Here is a 21,988-nt window from a genome sequence, read left to right as displayed (position 1 = left end):
GAGGTGCAACGAGACTTGGGTGTCATGGTACATCAGTCATTGAAGGTTGGCATGCAGGTACAGCAGGCGGTTAAGAAAACAAATGGCATGTTGGCCTTCATAGTGAGGGGATTTGAGTACAGGGGCAGGGAGGTGTTGCTACAGTTGTACAGGGCCTTGGTGAGGCCACACCTGGAGTATTGTGGACAGTTTTGTTCTCCTAACTTGAGGAAGGACATTCTTGCTGTTGAGGGAGTGCAGCAAAGGTTCACCAGACTGATTCCCAGGATGGCAAGACTGACATATCAAGAAAGACTGGATCAACTGGGCTTGTATTCACTGAAGTTCAGAAGAATGAGAGGGGATCTCATAGAAACGTTTAAAATTCTGACGGGTTTAGACAGGTTAGATACAGGAAGAATGTTCCCAATGTTGGGGAAGTCCAGAACCAGGGGTCACAGTCTAAGGATAAGGGGTAAGCCATTTAGGACCGAGATGAGGAGAAACTTCTTCACCCAGAGAGTGGTGAACCTGTGGAATTCTCTACCACAGAAAGTTGTTGAGGCCAATTCACTAAATATATTCAAAAAGGAGCTAGATGTAGTCCTTACTACACGGGGGATCAAGGGTTATGGCGCGAAAGCAGGAATGGGGTACTGAAGTTGCATGTTCAGCCATGAAGTAATTGAATGGCGGTGCAGGCTCGAAGAGCCGAATGGCCTACTCCTGCACCTATTTTCTATATTTCTATGTCTCTATGTAAAATGGAAATAGTTACAAGCGCGTCCATCTGCTCTGGTGGCACACACAGATAGCCAAAAAGCACTTATACCATACTGTCTGAAAGTAATACAGTCCTTTGTTTAATGGCCTTGGAAGTTTCACATGGTTCATCAGGAGGACATCGAAGTGCGGAGACATCTTCTGAGATCTCAGAAAACAATCTTAATAATGTGTAAAGATCATTCATGGTAAATATGGTGCCAAACTAAGCCTACCTATGTGTTATGCATTTTAGGAGGCAACCCACAGAGCTGAGAGCAGCAACAGCATGAGTCCACCCACAGACTGCTGACAGGCACCAAAAGCAGCCCCTAATTCTGAGACTATGTCCCGTAGTTTTAGTTTCCCCTATGAATGGAAATATCCTCTCTCCCTTGTCGAGCCCCCTCATTACCTTATAAGTTTCAATAAGATCATCTCTTATTCTTCTGAACCCCAATGTGTATAGTGTATGTGAATAGTGTGTCAGATTTATTACTGAAGTAATGAAGGAGTGCATGAATAAAAATTGTACTCACTCTAACGACCCTCAAAAGATGTTTGAACTTTTTTCAGCACTGTGTGCCATTTTTGACCACTGTGTCTGAGGCAGAGACAACCTCAGCGATTTCCCTCCATAAGCATTTAAAAATGGATGGCAGGGTCTAGATCCACCCCTGTTATGTAACTCCTGCCATCTTCTGTCCACAGCCCCACTAGAAATTCGTTAACCTCCTGGCTAATTCGCCTGGCACTCTGTCTCGACTCCTTGTCCTCCATGATCAAAATCCCATTTTAAAATGGCTGATTCAGCCCAGGGTGTACTGCACATGCGCATGGCCATGCCCAGCATTTGTAGTTGTGATCGGACAGCAGACCAGAAGCACGGGAAGAAAAAAATTTTGCGCATGCACAGAACAGCCGATTTTTTTTGTGCGCCAGAATTTTTGGCTCCGGCGCAAAAATTGTGTGGTGCAATGCCGGAATTAACACTAACAATCCTTGTGAACTTTCATTTGCCGAAATTTGTGTGCTCTGGCGCTAACGCTAACCCGGTGCTAAATATTTGATTTTGCCGCGATTTGCGCCCGGAAACAGGTGAAAAAGCAAAATGCCCTTAATGTCCAGTAGCACTTTGTTAACTTTCATTTATAAAAACAAAGGACTTGCATTTATATAGTATCTTTCACAACGTCGGGATATTCCAAAGCATTTTACAGCCAATGAAGTACTTTTGAATTGTAGTCACTGCTGTAATGTAGCCAATTTGCAAATTGCAATGTGATAATGACCAGATAATTTGTTTTTCTTAGTGATGTAGATTGAGGGATAAATATTGGCCAGGAATCCTCTACACTTCTTCGAAATAGTGCCGTGAGATCTTTTACATCCACGTGAGAGTAGAGGGGGCCTCAGTTTAACGTCTTATCCAAAAAACAGCACCTCATTGAATTGCAGCATCAGCCTAGTTTTTTATACTCAAGTGGGGCTTGAGCCCACAAATTTTTGACTCAGAGGCAAGAGTGCTACCGACTGAGCCACATCTGAACCAGCAGCTGGTTGGTGCAGTAGAACTCTAGGGTTTGAATTGGAACCCAGTGTAACTGATGCAACTCTGTTTCATTTCTCTCCAGTCCAAGAATTTACAATGTCAGAAGTTTTTGGAATTGTGATGTAAAAAGATTAATAAAGACTGTAGCATTTTCAGAGTTTTGAGCACCTTTTTCCTGAGAGGTTGGATGTGTGTGATGTTTTAATTTGAAGTGAAATCACAAAATGTTCAATCCATTTTACAGCCACATGCTGGAATAGCTGGGGGAAAGGGAGAATGTTATGCTAATGAGCTCATTCAACAGGTAATGAGTAGCTAGTGAAACTGTTATGCATAACAATCCAGGATAACAGTGGATTTGTTATCTTGTTTTACTTGCTTCCAGTAAGTATTCACACTTGAAGTTGGGAGGAACTGAAGTCATGTATACACAGCATGAAACAGTCTGGCCAGGCTTGCACATGGAGCAGCAAGGGGTCAGGGATCCCATGGACTCGGAAATAAAGGAATGGGAATGTAACTATAATCATTCGCAAGTCTGAACCAAGTTGGTTTGCCCTCTTGAGGTCCTAACCTCCCTGGTGGGAAGTGGAATTTGTTTTGACATTTTAAAACAGACTGTTAACAAGTGGAGCTGCAGGAGCAAAGGAGGATCCTGGCAAACATCCCCCTCCCTAATTTTACAGCAGTGTTTCTGAGTTCCATGGTAAAAGAGGATAGGAGGCCGGGATGGGGAGGAGAAGGGGATGGAGGAATCGGTATGGGGGCATGAGAAAAATACCTCAGTAGCAATGTTTAAAAAAGTATCTGATGTAACAGATTTTAAGCCAGTGCAGGAGCAGGGAAAGGGAAGCGGGGAGGAAAGAACAAAAGGGAAGGTCTGTAATAAGGGGGAAGGCAGGAGTGATTAAATGACAAAAGGTATGATAGTATAAAGCAAAAGGAGATTATAATGGGACAAGTAAAGAAACATAAGATGAGTTCAGAGTAGGTGTGAATGGTAGAATCAACAAAAATATATCCCAATGAGAAGGAAAGACTGGAAGAGAAGGGATAACCATCCGTGGCTAACTAAGGGAACAAGGGATGGTGTCAAATTGAAAACAAGGGCATACAATGTGGCCAAGACTAGTGGGCGGCCAGAGGATTGGGAAAATGTTAAAAGCCAGCAAAGAACGACTAGAAAAATAATAAAGAGAGGGAAGATAGTTTATGAAAGTAAGCTAGCACGAAATATAAAAGCAGATAGTAAGATTTTCTACAGGTTCATAAAAAGGAAAAGAGTGGTTAAAGTAAATTTTGGTCCCTTAGAGGATGAGACTGGGGAATTAATAATGGGGAACAGGGAAATAACAGGGACTTTCAACAAATATTTTGTATCGGTCTTCACGGTAGAAGACACTTAAAACATCCCAATAGTGGATAATCAAGGGGCTATAGGGATGGAGGAACTTAATACAATCACTATCACTAAAGAAGTAGTACTCGGTAAAATAATGGGACTAAAGGCAGAGAAGTCCTCGGGACCTGATGGCTTGCATCCTGGGGTCCTAAAAGAAGTGGTTGCAGAAATAATGGATGCATTGGTTGTAATCTGCCAAAATTCCCTGGATTCTTGAGAGGTCCCAGCGGATTGGAAAACCGCAACTGTAATGCCCCTATTTAAAAAAGGAGGCAGACAGAAAGCAGGAAACTATAGACCGGTTAGCCGAACATCTGTCGTTGGGAAAATGCTGGAGTCCATGATCCAGGAAGCAGCAGCAGGACATTTGGAAAAGCATAATTCAATCAAGCAGAGTCAGCATGGTTTTATGAAAGGGAAATCGTGTTTGACAAATTTGCTGAGTTTTTTGGGGATGTAAAGCGTAGGGTGGATATGGGGGAACCAGTGGATGTGGTGTATTTGGATTTCCAGAAGGCATTTGATAAGGTGCCACATAAAAGGTTACTGCACAAAATAAAAGTTCACGGGGTTGGGGGTAAATATATTAGCATGGATAGAGGATTGGTTAACTAACAGAAAACAGAGAGTCAGGATAAGGGGTCATTTTCCGGTTGCCAAACAGTGACTAGTGGGGTGCCGCAGAGATCGATGCTGGGGCCTCAACTATTTACAATCTATATTAATGACTCAGATGAAAGGACCAAGTATAATGTAGCCAAGTTTGCTGATGATACAAAGATGAGTGGGAAAGCAAATTGTGAGGAGGACACAAAAAATCTGCAAAGGGATATAGACAGGCTAAATAAATGAGCAAAAATTTGGCAGATGCAGTACAATGTGGAAAAATGTAAGGTTATCTACGTTGGCAGAAAAAATAGAAAAGCAAATTATAATTTAAATGGAGAAAAATTGCAAAGTGCTGCAGTAGAGAGGGACCTGGGGTCCTTGTGCATGAAACACAAAAAGTGAGCAAGTAATCAGGAAGACAAATGGAATGTTGGCCTTTATTGCAAAGTGGATAGAGTATAAAAGCAGAGAAGTCCTGCTACAACTGTACAGGGTATTGATGAGGCCACACCTAGAGTACTGCATACAGTTTTGGTCTCCGTATTTAAGGAAGGATATACTTGCATTGGAGGCTGTTCACAGAATATTCACTTGGTCGATTCCAGAGATGAGGGGGTTGACGTATGAAAATAGGTTGAGTAGGTTGGGCTTATATTCTTTGGAGTTCAGGTGATCTTTTCAAAACATATAAGATAATGAGGGAGCTCGACAAGGTGGATGCAGAGAGGATATTTCCACTCATAGGGGAAACTACAACTGGGGGGCATAGTCTCAGAATAAGGGGACGCACATTTAAAACTGAGTTGAGGAGGAATTTCTTCTCTCAGACGATTGTAAATCTGTGGAATTCTCTGCTGTGGAGGCTGGGTCATTGAATATATTTAAGGTGGAAATAGGCAGATTATTGAGCGATAAGGGAATAAAGGGTTATGAGGAGCGGGCAGGAAAGTAGAGCTGAGTCCAGAACCTGCCTACTCCTGCTCCTATTTCTTAAGTTTTTATGTAATCATCAACAGCTGCCATGTGACAAATTGGGGCAGAGGTTATAGTCTGAAATTGTTGAATTCGATGTTGAGTCCAGGAGGCTGTAAAGTGGCTAATCGAAAGATGAGGTGCTGTTCCTCGAGCTTACGTTGAGCTTCGTTGGAACAATATAAGAGGCCAAGGACAGAGAGGTCAGAGTGGGAGTGGAGCAGAGAATTAAAGTGACAGGTGACCAGAAGCTTGCGGACTGAACAGAGGTGTTCTGCAAAGTGATCATCCAATCTATGTTTGGTTTCCCCAATTTAGAGGAGACTGCATCGTGTGCAGTGAATACAGTATACTAAATTGCGAGAAATACAAATAAATCACTGTTTCACTTGGAAGGAGTGTTTGAGGCCTTGGACTTTGGGAAGGGAGGAGATAAAAGGGCAGGTATTGTATCTCCTGTGCTGCACAGGAAGGTGCCATGGGAAGGGGGTGGGGGGGGGCGCTGTTGTTGTCAGTGATTTAGGAGTGGACCAGGGTGTCGCCGAGAGAGTGGTTTCTTTGGAATTCTAAAAGGGGAGGGGAAGGTGTGATTGGTGGTGGGATCACACTGGAGGTGACAGAAATAGTGGAGGATAATCTGTACATGGTGGCTGGTGGGGTGAAAGGTGAGGACAAGGGGAATCCTATTGTGATTCTGGAAGGGAGGGGACGGGGTGAAAGCAGAAGTGCAGGAAATGTAACTAAGATGATTGAGGGCTCTGTCAACCATGGTAGAGGGAAATATTCTATTGAGGAAAAAAGGAAGACATATCTGAACCACTTGTAAGTGTTAGAACAGATGCGACGGAAGACGGAGAAATTGGGAGAATGGAATAGTGTCAAAAAGATTTTCCAGTGTATTAGTGTAGATAGGACCATTACTTTATAAAATAAATAGACTTCAACTTTACACCATAAGGAGGTTCTGATTTTTATTTAAGAGATGCCCAGTTGTACTGGAAAGATTTCTTCATTTCAGAACAGACACTGATTTGTGCGGGGGGTGAAATTTCTGGGGCTTCTCCCACTCCAATACTGTAACTGGTGGACGATTGGCAGAAACCTTGTTTATGCATGTAAATGGGGTCCGCCAAAGTTACAGCAGTGGAGCAGGAGAATTCCCGCGGAAGTTCATCCTCCAGGTTTATTGCTAGTATAAGGATATTATGGTGTTACTAACATTAACAAAACTTAATATTCAGAACCCTTATTAGAGCGCCACCTAAAGTTGTAACTGTTGTTGAGGTAAATGTGGACTATCTATAGCACGAGGTTCATTGAAGAGTTTTCTCAAGGGTTTGCTACATTACAACAGTGACTACACTTCAAAAGTACTTCATTGGCTGTAAAGCACTTTGGGATGTCCTGAGGTTGTGAAAGGATCTATATAAATGCAAGTCTTTCTTTGTTTCAGTGCATTTTGAAGTGGGATATTCTGACCCACCTACCACATTATTATAGCTTAGATAGAGAGATAATCTACCTTTCCACTCATCAATAACTCCATGCTTTACTTGGTTTTCTGGTGACTGCCTTCTTTCTTATATGCAGGTATCAAATTCTCCCGCTACTATGTCATATTCTTATTTATCTTTCAATTACATTTATGTGTTAATGCTGAGTTCCTTGCAGCCGGGATATTCCTCATAGCTACTCCCGAAACAGGGTTACCGCCGCACTTCCGATGAAGTAACAGCGGAGCACTCTGCTCCTCCTGGCTTCATAAAAATAATTTCAAGCTTAAATTTGCTGGGCCTCTTTGGCTGTAATCACCCATGGAACTGATCGGTGCATGCTCTAATTAATTACCACCTAAAATGGCAATCGGAGACCATGATTTGCTTATTTGAAGTGGTCTACCACCTGAAACAGGCAAGTGCTATGCGTGCCCAGCAGCACACCTCGTTTTAATGGAGCCCGCTGCATTGTTAGGGTTAATGGGATGGTAGGGCTCCATGACCCTACTTTGAGGGCATTAATATTAAGGCCAGGTGCAGCAGGTTTAAACTGCCCCCACTGTTCTATACCTCTGTGCATTAAATAAAATCATAGGACCATACAGCACATACAGTATGGAATCATTCAATCCATCTGGTCTGTGCTAGCTCTTGAAAGAAATATCTACTTCGTCCCACTCCCCTGCTCTTTCGCCATAGCTCTGCATTTTTTCCCACTTCAAGTATTCCCATTTGAAAGTTACCATCCATAGAATCTTACAACACAGAAGGAGATCATTCGTCCCATCGTGTCTGTGCCGGTTCTTTGAAAGAGCTATCCAATTAGTCACATCCTCTATTGAATATGTTGACATCCTCTTAGGCAGTGTGTAGCAATGTCCAATTTCCAAAACGCGCTCAAAGGTCTGCTTGAGAAGGGCTCTATCACGCTGACGCGCAATGATACAGAAGCCTTTAGGACCCTGCGGCTTGCGGCCAGCAGCAGTTGCGATACCTGTGTGTTTCCTTCTCCACCTCAGCGCTGCCCCTTTGGAGACACTCCCCCCTCAGCACCACCCCATGAATCTGTCTTTCCGCCTGTTTGTCCCCATTCCTTCTATTCCGTCGTTGCGATTAGGTAATATCTGTGATTCGCGGAATTGTTATGCATATTAATTAGGCTTTATTATAAACCAGAGCGGGTCGAGTGGATGCGCTCAGAGCCAGGCTGAGTCTGAAGAGGACAGAGAGTTTGCCGCGCTCGGACCCAGGGGATTGGAGTTGTTGATATCGGGACTGCTCGCTGCCACCCAGTGACTCGAAGATCGCTTCAAGTCCAGCTATGAAGGGCTTTGTGACCGCCACCCTGCTCCTGCTGCTCATCGTTATTTGCTCCATTAATGTCGAAGGTAACTTCATTTCATGGCCAGTTTTTCGTTGTCTCTTCCAGTCCACCGACCTCTGCCCAGCCTTTACTTTCATGTTACTACTTTTCCAGGAATTCCTTTTTCCTTAAAAAAAAACCCTGCGGGTAATATTTTGAGCGCACCTCCATAAGATGCTGTTAAATGAGAGTTAGAGTCCCAACTTTAAACCCGTTAGTGTCAAAAATTGCCTGCAAGCAAACCTCAGTTCAAATGCTGGGACTCATTTCCAGAGATATTTTAATCCGTGTTTTCAAACGTCTACGTTTTAAATACAAATTTGAAGCCCTTGTAAGATGGGAGTTTAATATAGGTTGTACCACGAAATACTGCATTGATTCACTGCGTGGTGTGTTGAAGATGTTTTATAATGTGTTTTACATGAGCGCTTTCCTTTTTTCCGTAGCTTACAAATGTAGATGTACACGGAAGAGACCGAAGATCAGCTACAAGGACGTCCAAAAAGTGGAAGTTAAACCGCGATACGCTTACTGTAAAGAAAAAATGATCTTGTGAGTTCCTCAGTGTCGTGGCGCCATTCTGATCTTGGCTATTTGTGCAGTGGGTAAAAGGAGGCGCAATTCTTTCTGCCGTAATTCTTTTTGCCGTATACTGCACCGTGTAACTTTTGAAGCTCATTGTTTTTTTTACTCTTTGCTTTCCAGTGTTACCATGGCGAAGGCGACTCGAGTCAAGGGTCAACAACACTGCTTACACCCCAAGCTCCCGAGTACCAGGACTCTACTCAAACGCTACAATGCCTGGAGAGAAGCTCGCCGGTGAGTTGCTCACTCCCCTGGACATGGGCGCTTATCCGCCAATTGTTCGCACACTTGCTGAAAGTTTTTATTAATGTTTGAAATGGAAGTTTCCATGAAGGTGAATCATTGAAACTCTTAAGAGATTTATGCTCGCCTGCTGTTTTCGCCCTTCCCTGTCTAACATCGACCGGGTATTAGAAACCCGGTCTTTAACACAGTTATCAAATGTATAAACGCAGGATAAGCTTATGAAACTTAATGGTTTCTGTTCCCGAAGCCCTGGTGTTATATTATGAAATGTCCGATTTCTGCTGTTTCAGTGATTTGGGCTGGGAGTCCGTGGTTTCTCTGCCTTGGGTTAGTATACAATTGGCAACAGATGACTGGTTAATTCGCACAGATTCTGTGTCGTTGGTGGTTTGTACAATCTGTCCAAACACCCTCTCTCTTCGCTACGGAGGAGGAAGTGTTTGAATGCAACTCGGAAGAGATGAATTCAAATCCAAGGGTTTAAGTACTTTTAATGGCCAGGGAAAAGAAAATGGGCCGTGTGACGGACACCTCCTTCTAGTGATATTTTCAAAACGCAATTGAGCTGCAAGGTAAACTGAAAGCGAGAATTAAAAATTTAAAATTACAGTTTAAAACGAGGGGCGAGGAATCCAGTAAGGCAAATACATCGGGGAATTTACTGAAGCTCGTTCATACAGTATAATCCTCCAAGATTCATTCAGACAGCTTGAGTGCGGAACAGACAATTTTTGATCTGATCTGAAAAAGGATAGAGAGGCACTGGAGAGGGTGCAGATAAGATTTACAAGGACTACACCAGAAATGCACCCATCAGGAAAGGATGAACAGGCTGAGTCTCTTTTCTTTTGAAAAAAGGCTGAGAGATGATTTATTGAGGTCTTTAAAATTATGAAAGATTTTGATAGGGTAGATACAGAGAGAATGTTTCCACTTGTGGGGAAGAGCATAACTAGAAGCCATCAATATAAGATAGTCACCAAGAAATCCAATAGGGAATTCAGAAGAAAATTCTTTACCCAAAGAGTGATGAGAATGTGGAGCTCGCTACCACACGGAGTGGTTGAAGTGAATAGTATGGATGCATTTAAGGGGAAGCTAGACAAGCATCAGGTAAAAGGGAATAAAAGGTTACGCTGACTGGTTGGGCCCTATGTGAATATCCTATGTGATCGTCTGACTAATTTCACAGGTCCTGACTTCACAAAGGGGGAGCCTTTGTTTTTTTCAATTGATTTTGTGCTTCCTATATTCTGGATATTGGGAGAAGTGCTCCACCTTTACAGTATCATTTGTGATTAGATTCCTAGGGGGTGAATTTCTCTCCTTCGTCCGCCTTAACTTTTGTTTTTTTTCTGCATTTCTGCGGATGTTCAAGCGGACCAACAGGAAAATAAACACAAATTCCGCCCAGTCTATAATATTTCCAGTGATTATATGGCGAATTCATAAAGCACGCAAAGCCTTTCATCTATATCAAATGTAGGTTCAGCATAACGTTTCTGAAGCTTTGAGGTTGCTTAATACCAAAGACAAAGTAAGGAATCGATTAATTCTAAACTCCGTTGAAATTTTCCAGAAATGATAACTAGCTGCTTGAAGTGGAGGCAGGTTTTTACAAATTTGTTCAATACTTTTGCTCAATGTGCAAGATATCTGACCTGATTTCTTTTATAGCCAGAGGGGAGTTGACTACCTTTCACTGCCTGCTTTCACATCCTTTAGGCTGTGCAGGGAGCCACTCTCAAGGCACTCAAGTGACTTTTCGGTCCAGTGCTTTTGCAGCAAGCTAATTCTTTGTCCATTGCACTAAATGGTATGTAGGTAAATTTGCTGTCCCTGTATGTCATCGTGCCGACCTCAGCTATATGCGCATGTCCGGGAGTCAGCAACAGTGACCGAAAGTTACCCCAGCATTATTCCAATCTGTTCAACTGATGCATAGTCTATTGGGCTTAGCTGTGCTCCAGTATACTGCAGCTAGCCGTCTCTGACTAGTTTCCATGAAGGGTGCTGCAGAAGAAGGTATCCATCCAGGTCACGGTCAGGTCAGCCATAAAGGAACTTAGCGTATGCATGCTGGACCCACAGAGAGCGCTAACACCCAGCACATGCGGCCATTACACTTGTTTTTACTGGAAGGCAGCAGGCAAGAACATCTGTTCTGGTAACATCCCGTGCCTGGATACTGTTGGACTGGAGTGGAAAATGGTTCTCCCATGACTGAGTGGCAGATAAGGATCCACATTTGCAATCATTCAGGATTAAAACTGCTCAACAGCATTATTGCAGGCGGAGTGTGTGCATAACATAGTTTCGCTGTGTAAATCCTGATTAACAGAATCTCAAATTCCCGAGGCTTTGTCTCATGAACCAAAACAATTTAGCGCATTGCAAAGTCTACCAAACAGCTTCTCCTACAAACTCTTATCATCGCCCATGACTGTAAATATTCGACCAAATAAGTGACGAAAAAAAAGGTTCTTCATTAAATATAGTGTAATGTGATATTTTTACTGGTATGCGTTCTGATGAAAGGTCATTGACCTGAAATGTGTTTCTCCACAGATGCTGCCTGGCCTACTGAGTATTTCCAGCATTTTCTGTTTTTATTTCAGATTTCCAGCATCCGCAGTATTTTGCTTTTTCCTTAGAAATGGATATAGCCTTAAATGAAAGTAACAATGCTTTGCGCGTTTATATTTTTAAAAATATATGATTTTGTTTTTACAGGGTTTATGAGGCATAGATATTTCTCCTTTCCCAAGTATGTACGTACGGCCTGCACTTACTGCAGCGACAGACTGATTAAAGGATCTTCATTTCTAGCACAATGAACTCTTTTTTTTCTCTCTCTCCTGGGTAATGCGCTGCTTTACCAATGGTCACTGCAACAGATCAAAAACTCCAGGGTGTATTGAGAATTCTGCTAAGCAGCCTTGTGCTCCAGGCTACAAACTCTATCACCCCCCATGACTGCGTGAATACTCTATTAAATAAATAACTAGGATAAAGGCTTTTCATTCAGTATGGTGTAATTTGATATTTTTGTATTTCATTACCTGATATATTGAGATATTTAAAAGGTGCACTCGTGATTTTAAACCACTTTTTGCACAGGAGCCGCTCTGTGTTTTCACTTGAATACTGGGAGAGCGTCTTGAGGGGACAGACCTGTACAAACGTGAATTACGCAAAAACATTTAAGCAAACATATTTTGATTTTCTCTTTTATGTGCGAGGGAAGTTGATACTTTACGTTGGAGGGAACACTAAAAATATTGGACCCGTAGGAAGTGCTGCAGTCATATCTGTGGTTACATCTGCGTTTTACATCTGTCTACATTCCTGCTAAATTGTATTCATAATCGCATATACAGTGCATTGTCTGTAAATATAGCAGTAGTTGAGAATTTGTAATCGTGTCTCTAATGAAATGCTGACCTATCGTTTGCTATTGAAGTGTTTTCAAATAAAATTGAAGAAACTGCAGAAGAGTTGTGCACCGCATTCGGAGGAAGTCTCAAATTATTTGATTGTATTTGTAATGATTTTGTATTTACTGTGTACTGTATTCTTAAGAGTACGCCAGTGAAATAAACGTGTTCGTATTAAATTTAAACGAATGGTTCGTTTCAGGACACCATCTATTTATCTTTAAGATAAAACACAGTCGATAACCCACGCCTCTGCGCTGTGAGTCACTGAGTGAGTTGAAATATTAAATTCCCTGGTCTTCGAGAGACACGTGCTCGCAGTTACCGGCAGCTGTGCTTCGATGTGTACGTTCGTGTGTGTGTGTCCGAATACACATAACTCTTCTAAGGTATTGCAACAAGGGGGTGGCAGAAATATCTGTGTATCCGAGAGCCCGCAAATACAATGAAACCATCCTTGGTCAGCAAACGAAGATTTAAACATTGAGACAACAAATTGAGTGCATTTGGCTCGAAAACGTCTCCACGTTGTTCATTGAAAATCCAGTCTATCCTGCCTCCACAGCTGGGTTAGCAAACTGCTGCTAATCCCTGCGGGCATGCGCCTCCTAGGCTATTGGAGAAGTGTGAAAGGAGCATTACTGCAGCTGCATAGTGGATCGGCGCTTTGCTGTCCCCCCAACCAATCCGTGTTGCGTAAAATTGGCTGCAGCAAAATTATACACGCACCCGCTAATTTGATCGGCAGGCATTAAATTTAATAGATATATATTAACTATTTTGGGGGAAAAATGTGCCCAGGTGTCCGTTTATTCTCGACAGTCTCGTTTCATTGAATCTGCTTCTAGAGCTTCCAAGTCACACAGATGACTGTTGGCTCCTTAAATACACATTGAGATTTAATTCTATTTATTTGACCCTACATTGTTACATTTGTTCAACCAACAGTCACAGGTGTTGGATTTTGGACAAATGAGTATTAGACATTGAAAAGTTACAGCAAATCCTAAATTTTGAACGATTAACTGAGAATTTTTGAGAGTAAATAAGGAGAAATTGGATAACCAAAGGACACAAAGATTTAAGATAATTGGCAAAAGAACCAGAGGAGAGATGAGATTTTTTTTGTACGCAGTAAGTTGTTATGATCTGGTCTGCACTGCCTGAAAGGGTGGTGGAAGCAGATTCATTCATTTCAAAACAGAATTGGATATATACATGAAAAGTAAATAATTGCAGCACTATTGGGAAAGTGTAGGGGAGTGGGACTGAATGGATAGCTCTTTCTAAGAGCCAGCACAGGCAAGCTTTATGGATCATAGAATTATAGAATCTCACAGCACAGGAGGAGGCCATTCGGCCCGTCATGCCTATACCGGCTCTTTGAAAGAGCTATCCAATTAGTCCCAATCCGCAACTTTCTCCCCATAACCATGCAAGTCAGTCTTCAAGTACATGTCCAATTGCTCTTTGAAAGTTCCCTTGGAATCTGATTACATCACCTCTTCAGGTAACATGTTCCAGATCTTACCAACCCACTGTGTGAAAAATTGTCTCCTCATTTCACCTCTCGTTCTTTTGACAATTATTTTAAATCTGTGATCTATGGTTACTGACCTACTTGCCAGAGGAAATAATTTCTCCATACCTACTCTATCAAAACCCCTCATAATTTCGAATACCTCTGTTAGGTCTCCCCTTAGCCTTCTCTGCTCTAAGGAGAACAATCCCAGCTTCTCCAATCTCTCCACATAACTGAACCCCCTCATCCCTGGTATCATCCTGGTAAACCTCCTCTGTACTCTCTCCAGGGTCTTGACATCCTTCCTAAAGTGTGGTGCCCAGAATTATACACAATACTCCATTTAAGGACTAAACAATTTTGGCACAAGTCCCCAGATGTTAGTGAGAAGGACTTTGCAGGGTTGACTGGGCTGGGTGTACCGTTGTTGTGTCTGAAGTTGGTGCCTAGGTCGATGCCAGGTGGTCCGTCTGTTTTTATTCTTTGTTAAACTGAGTGGCCTGCTAGGCCAGTTCAGAGGGCAGTCAATAGTCAACCACACTGCTATGGATCTGATGTCACATATAAGCCAAAACAAGTAAGGACAGCAGATTACCTTCCCTAAAGGTCATTAGTGAACCAGATGGGATATTACAGCTTCATGGTCACCATACTAGCTCTTTTATTCCAGATATATTTAATTAACTGAATTTAAATTCCCCAGCTGCCGTGGTGGGATTTGAACTCATGTCCAGGCTTCTGGATTACGAGTCCAGTAACATAATCACTATGCTAGCGTTCCTGCTCATCGATTATGGCGTATGGATGCTGAATAAACAAACAATTAAACCAGTATGTCAGATTTACTATGATGATTTAATACTAATTCTGGACTGTATCCTGTGTAAGCAGAGCTTAAGATCCTGTAAGTTAACCACCCACTCAGTTATCAGGGTGCCCATTGAGCTCTATGATTGTGCACTCACTGATTTGCCATATGTACATTCATGCATGGACAATGTCAGAAAATGAATATTTAAGAAGGTAATTGCTATACATTGTAAAGTGAATTGACTACATAAATATTGGAACACTAATGTTTTCCTTACTGAAAGATCTAACAAGCTGAAAGATTTATTATACAAAAGATCACTAAATGGCACTGCCATGGCAGTAGATTAAAAATATGTCTTAGCATTTTTACCTAACTAGGTCTATCGCAAGGACATAGTATCATCAACAATGTTATCGCCCAAGTAAAACAAAATGTGCTTGGTAAATAAAAGATGGTTTTAGAAGTGGAATTCTGTCTTTTGCCAAGCAATGATGTACACTACCTCTAAAAAGCATTTTTTCTGAAACTGTATCTTTTTCTGTTTAACCACTGTAGCCATGTAATTTTTATCTACATATTTAACCTCATACCAAAGTAAAAATCACTTAAGATGTTACTCTTATAAAATGTAAACTATCTATTTTTAATGTGTCTTTCTGAAGCAAAAAAACCCCTCTGAATTCTTTGTACTATGATATTTACCAAGACACTGAAATCATGCACTTGATTTCTGAAGTGCAAACATGCTTTCAATTCAAAGTAGATTTAATGATCTAAACAAGGCTGAAACTCTTTGAATAATGCTAGGATTTTGGCAAGCCAGCAAAGGAATCAAATGGTAAAAGTTCATTAGAAACCAGAGAAATCATTGGCCCTTTCTTCTGTGCTTTATCCTCTACCAGTTCTATTGTCTGTAACTTGTCATCTTTCACAAAATATGCTCAGATGAAGATCAGATTTAGACATGGTGATTGATGAGTCAACTAACACCCCTACATTGCTTCTATTCAGATCTTCACATACTTCATCCCACAATTTTAATTTTGTCTTCGATATGGTCTTAGTCTAGTAAAGATTTATTCCATAATCTTCTGATTGTACCAGTCTTCAGCCAGATAGCACACAGGCATTCTTCTTACTAACAGTTTGTTACTGCACAAAGGCTACACTTTCACATTACTTTAATATAGTTTCACTCTTCCCTGCATGAGCATCCAATCTATTATAAAATAGTTTATGGAGCACAAATGTTTTGCACAAGTTGTTGCCTTACAGCCAGCAATTGATTATGCTTCTTCATGACCATAAGAACATAAGAACATAAAAAATAGAAGCAGAAGTAGGCCACCTGACCCCTTGAGCATGCTGTGCCATTTAATAAGATCATGGCTGATCTGATCATGGGCTCAGCTCCACTGCCCTGCTTGCTCCCCATAACCCTTTTTTCCTTATTGCTCAAAAATCTGTCCATCTCCGTCTTAAATATATGCAATGACCCAGCCTCCACAGCTCCCTGGGGCAGAGAATTTCATAGATTTATAACCCTCATCATCTCAGTTTTAAATGGGCAGCCCCTTATTCTGAGACTATGTCCCCTAGTTTTAGTTTCTCCTATGAGTGGAAATATCCTCTCTGCATTCACCTTGTCTAGCCCCCTCATTATCTTATATGTTTCGATAAGATCACCTTTCATTCTTCTGAACTCCAATGAGTATAGGCCCAACCTACTCAACCTATCATCATAAGTCAACCCCCTCATCATTGGAATCAACTTAATGAACCTTCTCTGGACAGTGCCCAATGCAATTATATCCTTCCTTAAATACGGAGACCAAAACTGTACGCAGTACTCCAGGTGTGGCCTCACCAAAAGCCTCTACAGTTGTAGCAGGACTTCTCCGCTTTTATACTCTATCCCCCTTGCAATAAAGGCCAACATTCCATTTGCCTTACTGCTTACTTGCTCTCCTGCATACTAATTTTTTGTGTTTCATGCACAAGGACTCCAAGGTCTGTCTGCACTGAAGCACTTGCAATTTTTCTCCATTTAAATTATAAATTGCTTTTCTATTTTTTTCTGCCAAAGTGGATATCCTCACATTTTCCCACATTATACTCCATCTGCCAATTTTTTGCCTACTCACTTAGCCTGTCTATATCCCTTTGCAGATTTTTTGTGTTCTCCTCACAATTTGCTTTCCCACCCATCTTTGTATCATCAGCAAACTTGGCTACATTACACTCGGTCCCTTCATCCAAGTCATTAATATAGATTGTAAATAGTTGGGGCCTCAGCATCAACCCCTGTGGAACCCCACTACTTACTGTTTGCCAACCGGAAAATGAACCATTTATTCTGATTCTCTGGTTTCTGTTAGTTAGCCAATCCTCTATCCATGCTAATATATTACCCCCAACCCTGTGAACTTTTATCTTGTGCAGTAACCTTTTATGTGGTACCTTATCGAATGCCTTCTGGAAATCCAAATACAACACATCCACTGGTTTCCCTTATCCACCCTGCTCATTACATCCTCAAAGAACTCCAGCAAATTTGTCAATCATGATTACCCTTCTCCATCTCATAGCAACCTTGTTTGCAATCACATAAAAAAATTCAGGTAACATTGGGGATATTATGTTATACTTTAGCAGTTTTATGTAAACAGCATTATGGAATCTTTCTCAAATGTCTATTCCAACAGGAATGTTCGACAACATTCAGTCCCTATCAGATTATCAATATTTGATTATCAAAAAATTAATTCAAAGCATCAAATTTATGACTAAAGTAAAATCTGATTAAACTCACTTCCAATTTTGTTGATAGTTCACATTCTAACTTCTACTGTTTAGCGGGGAGGTGACTGCTGCTGATGAGTCATTTTGGTATTTGTATATTGTATGTGACTTGTGATAAATGGAAGCACCAAGTTTTCAATATTGGGTGGGTTTTTGTTCAATTGGTCAAAAACTTGATAAAGTTAAAAGAATGTTAACAAACTGGACTGCAGTGCAGCTACTGCAACACTGTGGCTGGAATTTGCCTTACCTTGGTGGGTTCAGTGCAGGTGGTGTCCATGGCGGGTCCCGACCCTGCTGCTGGCTCCATCCCGCTGTAGAAAATGAACTTACCTTAATGGGGCCTATTAATCCCGCCCAGCGCGTTATCTGGCCCAATGAGATGGAGCAGGTCTAGCGATACCATTCATGACACGTTTTAAGCTAGGATTCTTAAAGTCCACATTAAATTTTAAGGTCTAGAAATTTGGGCCATTTGTGCCTCCCATTAGCGCCCCCGGGTGCAAACGAGGCGCAAACGACTTTGCGACTGGGCACGGCGCCACTAATGACTCCCGCTAAATTTGGCGGGAGTTAAGCAGCGGCTGTAACCCATAATGCTTCACTCCGCTGACACGCTGATGTCATCACCGTGCGCAGCACCCCATCAGTGTCATTTAGTGCCCCAGGTCCTAAATTAGATATCGTCCCCTGATGCTACGTTGGGCAATGACAGCGACAACTTCAGGAGACGTGTACCGGCCGGCCGGCCACTCACGGGGCAAAACATAAAGGGGAGGTGTACTGCAGTTAAAAAACAAATTCCCCGTTTTCTTTTGTGCACGCCGTAGATGCTTTGAACGCGGGATCTGTGCCACAATCGGTCAGCCCTACATTCTGGCTGTTGGGACAGCATCCCCGCTCCCCGGTGGACCAGGTAGGACCCTTTTTTGCTGCAGTGTTTGAAGCTTGGGCCCTTCCCTTTAATTCAAGGAAGAGCCCCTCCTACGCGGTAGCACTACGCAGCCCAGTGCGTAGAGCCATGCCCCGCTCCCACCCCAGAAATTAAGTGGCATGCTTCATTTAGCGCTCCACTTCCTTTCGGGGGCAGTAATCCTAATTTCTTGAGAGAGGCGAGACTTCTGCACCGGGCACAAAGTCTCGCACATCGTGAGTGTTACCGCCCCCAAATAGGGCAGTACCATACTTTTCCCCATAAGTTTAACCTAATCTAGTGAGTGTTGAATCTTTACTGTACAATAATATAGTAAAAGTTATAAAGTGTGACAAAGAAATAATTAAATATTACGTAGTATGGCACCATCTACAAATACAATAAAGAACATAATTTAAAAATACATTAATTGGGAAGTTATTGGTGCTTTAGTCACAAATCTATAGACTATTGTATCAGTAACTGGTACAACTAAAAGATGTGCATATTTAGGTAATATCTAAAATTAAACAGATTTTAAATGTAACTGTAAAGGGGTAGTTAACAATCTTATGCAAGTTCAGCGGCTGAATCCCTGACAAACAGTGTAAGTGGTGTTTACAATGTGTTTCTGAGATTTATGCAGCTCTTCCATTGAGGTTAACAATGGACAAGTGAGAGAACCTCCACAGAAATTCACCCTAAAGTCTCAGACTGAAAAATTAAATTCGTCATATTCAGGGACTGAAAGCAAATTGAACCAATGGAATGAGTGAGGAGAATTAAATTGTTATGGTTGATTTAATGTGTAACTGGACAATCATAGTATACTGTGAGAAAAACCTGACCAGAAACAGTACAAGAATTTATTTAAATGGTATATGTCATTTTTTATAGTGCAGATCAATTCACTGCAATTACTGTTCAGTTGGAAAGCAACAGCTGAGAATGGTCAGTGTAAAATGTATTTCCCTCACCATTCAGGGTAGGATGAGAGTCTTCAGCACTCACATCCCTTCAGGAATTTCTGAATTAAAATTTACCAGTAACTTTTCAAATAGAACAGAATCTCCATCAATCTGTTAGCTGGTGTAATCAACACGTTTTTATTTTGGTTTGTTTTCCATGCTGTCAAGTCATCAGCTGGAGCAATGGCCACAGAACTCATGCCTCAGAATGACAGACGTGGTTCTTGAATTGCGTGAATCCCGTGGTCATGTAGGGAAATTTAAAAAGTATGGGGAAAAGGCTCTTATGTGCCTGTAAAGTGCATCATAATGATTTCAATTGGGTCCCCCGCCACTGCAGGTCGGGTCGCCTCCACGATGACAGACACACTTGTGGGAAAGGCATGTGGGAGTGAGATGACAGCAGGTTCCTGACCCACTGTCAAAAAAAACATCTTTCCCACCCGACCCGCCACCCATCTCATCTGCTACCACCCTGGAAAATTCAGCCCTGTGTTTGGGAAAAAGTTATTTATCAACCCTCCCCACCCTTATATCAGATGTTGTTTTAATACATGTAGCGAGATGGCTCTCTTCACCTCTTCTCTGACAGTCCTCTTGCTATTGTAGCACTGAAATAATTTTTTACTCTGCAGCTATACTTTTTTAAAGTGTATTTTAGCCCACCTGATCACCCTTTTAACTGGTTTCTGCATGATTCTGTAATCATCCCAATGAGCCCCTTGTCTTTTCTCCCTCAAGGATTTGAACAACTTATTTTTCCTCTTTATTTCTCTTTTCCTTTGTGTGTTAATCCATTTAGGGTATACTTTTTAACCGGGGCTTGTTGATCTTAGGTATGTACTTGTCCTTCATAATCCAGCATTAGTCTTTTAAAGGTTTTCCATTTATTTTCAACTAAACTGTTGACAAGCATCTTCCTCCAATTCATTTGTCTTAATTCTTCCCTCATCTCTTTAAATTTAACATTTTTAAAGTTATAAACTTGGCTCCTGGCCTTTAGCATAATGTAGTCCCAGTTCATGTTAAACTTTATCATTCTGTGATCACTGATCCCCAGCTGTGCTCTAACTTCCATTTCTTTCTGGGTCATTTACAAATAATAGAAAGTTCATGATGTGCACTGTCTCTCATGGCTTCCCTTATGCACTGAGTCATGAAGCAGTCATGCATTTCATTTACCGACTCTGACTCGAAACCCACTTGGGTTTTCCCAATTTAGATTAGGTTGATTAAAGTCTCCTATTACAATAACTTCCCTATTCTCATACACTCTTAAATCCAAGTCTTTTTCTCTCTTTCTCTTCATATAGCAAACTACCCTCTTTTTTGTGTTGAGTTGGTGGCCTGTTGCATACCCTGCTCTTAGCTTGGATTTATTCACATGAGAAATATCTAATCAGAGTAGTTCTACCTGTGGTTCACCCCCTCCCATTGGATCAACTTCATTATCTTCTCAGTTGTCCCAGACATATATGGCTACACTGCCTCCTCTTCTGTCCTTTCTGAACATTATAAATTCTGAGTATTAAATTCATGTCCTGGATTTAGCCATTTCTCTGATATGCCCACTAATTTCTAGCTCTCTACAGTCACAACTGCCTCCAGTCTGTTCATCTTATTTCCAATGCTTGTAGCATTTATATATGTATTTTAATGTAGATTTGCCTTCTTTCATGTCTCCCAGTATCACATTTTTTCCCTGGGGTCTTGTACATGTGTGTTCCTCAGGGTTACTGTATCCATATTTATTTGTTGAACAACTTCTACCCTAAAATCCATGTTATCTGGGATCCCAGCATCTCCCGCCACCTATCTCGTTTAAATGATTTCCAATTGATGCTTCAATGTTTTTATTTGATTATGTTGCAGTCAGTCTCTCCTGTACCAGTTCTTTTTATTCTGGAAATATTCCCTGTTATTTATGAAGGTAGGATTGTTATTTCGATACCAAGTTGCCTGTCATTTATTTAGTTCCTTAAGCTTATTGTCAAAATCCTCTCCTTTCCCAAACACTGGGAGTATACCAGAGAACACTATTCAGTATCCCTTATCGTTGAGCATTGAGACAACCTTTGTGTGTGTGCCTTTAAAGACCCCGATATTATTTCTCTTCAATATGCAGAGAAGATGCATAAAATATTTACGAGAATGATTCCAGAAATGAGGGACTTCAGTTATGTTGATAGACTGGAGAAGTTGGGGTTGTTCTCCTTGGAGAAGAGAAGATTGAGAGAAGATTTGATGGTGGTGTTCAAAATCATGAGGGGTCTGCACAGAATAGATAGTTAAACTTTTCCCATTGGCAGAAGGGTCAGGAACCAGATACAGATTTAGGGTGATTGGCAAAAGAATCAAAGGCGATGTAAGAAGTGTTTTTTTAATGCAGCGAGTGGTTGAGTTCTGGAATGCACTACCTGACAGAGTGGTGGAGGTGGACTCAATCTTATCTTTCAAAAGGGAGTTGGATAAATACTACAACAACAACATTATTTATATAGCACCTTTAATATAGTGAAATGTCCCAAGGCGCTTCACAGGAGTATTATGTGATAAAAATTTGACA

The 21,988-nt window shown here is 41.4% G+C and overlaps 1 protein-coding gene across 1 annotated transcript; it reads left to right on the top strand.

Annotated features, from left to right (window-relative positions):
* Nucleotides 1–7,861: 7,861 nt before the first annotated feature.
* Nucleotides 7,862–12,582, top strand: cxcl14 (chemokine (C-X-C motif) ligand 14). Its single transcript, XM_070877221.1, has 4 exons — nucleotides 7,862–8,160; nucleotides 8,582–8,687; nucleotides 8,841–8,954; nucleotides 11,700–12,582. The coding sequence occupies exons 1-4, from the start codon at nucleotides 8,094–8,096 to the stop codon at nucleotides 11,713–11,715; spliced, it is 303 nt and encodes a 100-aa protein (XP_070733322.1). The 5' UTR covers nucleotides 7,862–8,093; the 3' UTR covers nucleotides 11,716–12,582.
* Nucleotides 12,583–21,988: the final 9,406 nt, after the last annotated feature.

Source organism: Pristiophorus japonicus, chromosome 4 (genome assembly GCF_044704955.1).
Source record: "Pristiophorus japonicus isolate sPriJap1 chromosome 4, sPriJap1.hap1, whole genome shotgun sequence".
In the NCBI taxonomy this organism is placed as follows: domain Eukaryota; kingdom Metazoa; phylum Chordata; class Chondrichthyes; family Pristiophoridae; genus Pristiophorus; species Pristiophorus japonicus.
This window is presented reverse-complemented; position numbering and strand designations above follow the sequence as displayed.

Bases quoted from the DNA above. Each gene is read 5' to 3' on its own strand.
- cxcl14 (XM_070877221.1), top strand. From the start codon at position 8,094: ATGAAGGGCTTTGTGACCGCCACCCTGCTCCTGCTGCTCATCGTTATT. The intron at 8,161-8,581 runs GTAACTTCATTT...TTTTTTCCGTAG, and splicing joins TTGCTCCATTAATGTCGAAG to CTTACAAATGTAGATGTACA. The intron at 8,688-8,840 runs GTGAGTTCCTCA...TTTGCTTTCCAG, and splicing joins TGTAAAGAAAAAATGATCTT to TGTTACCATGGCGAAGGCGA.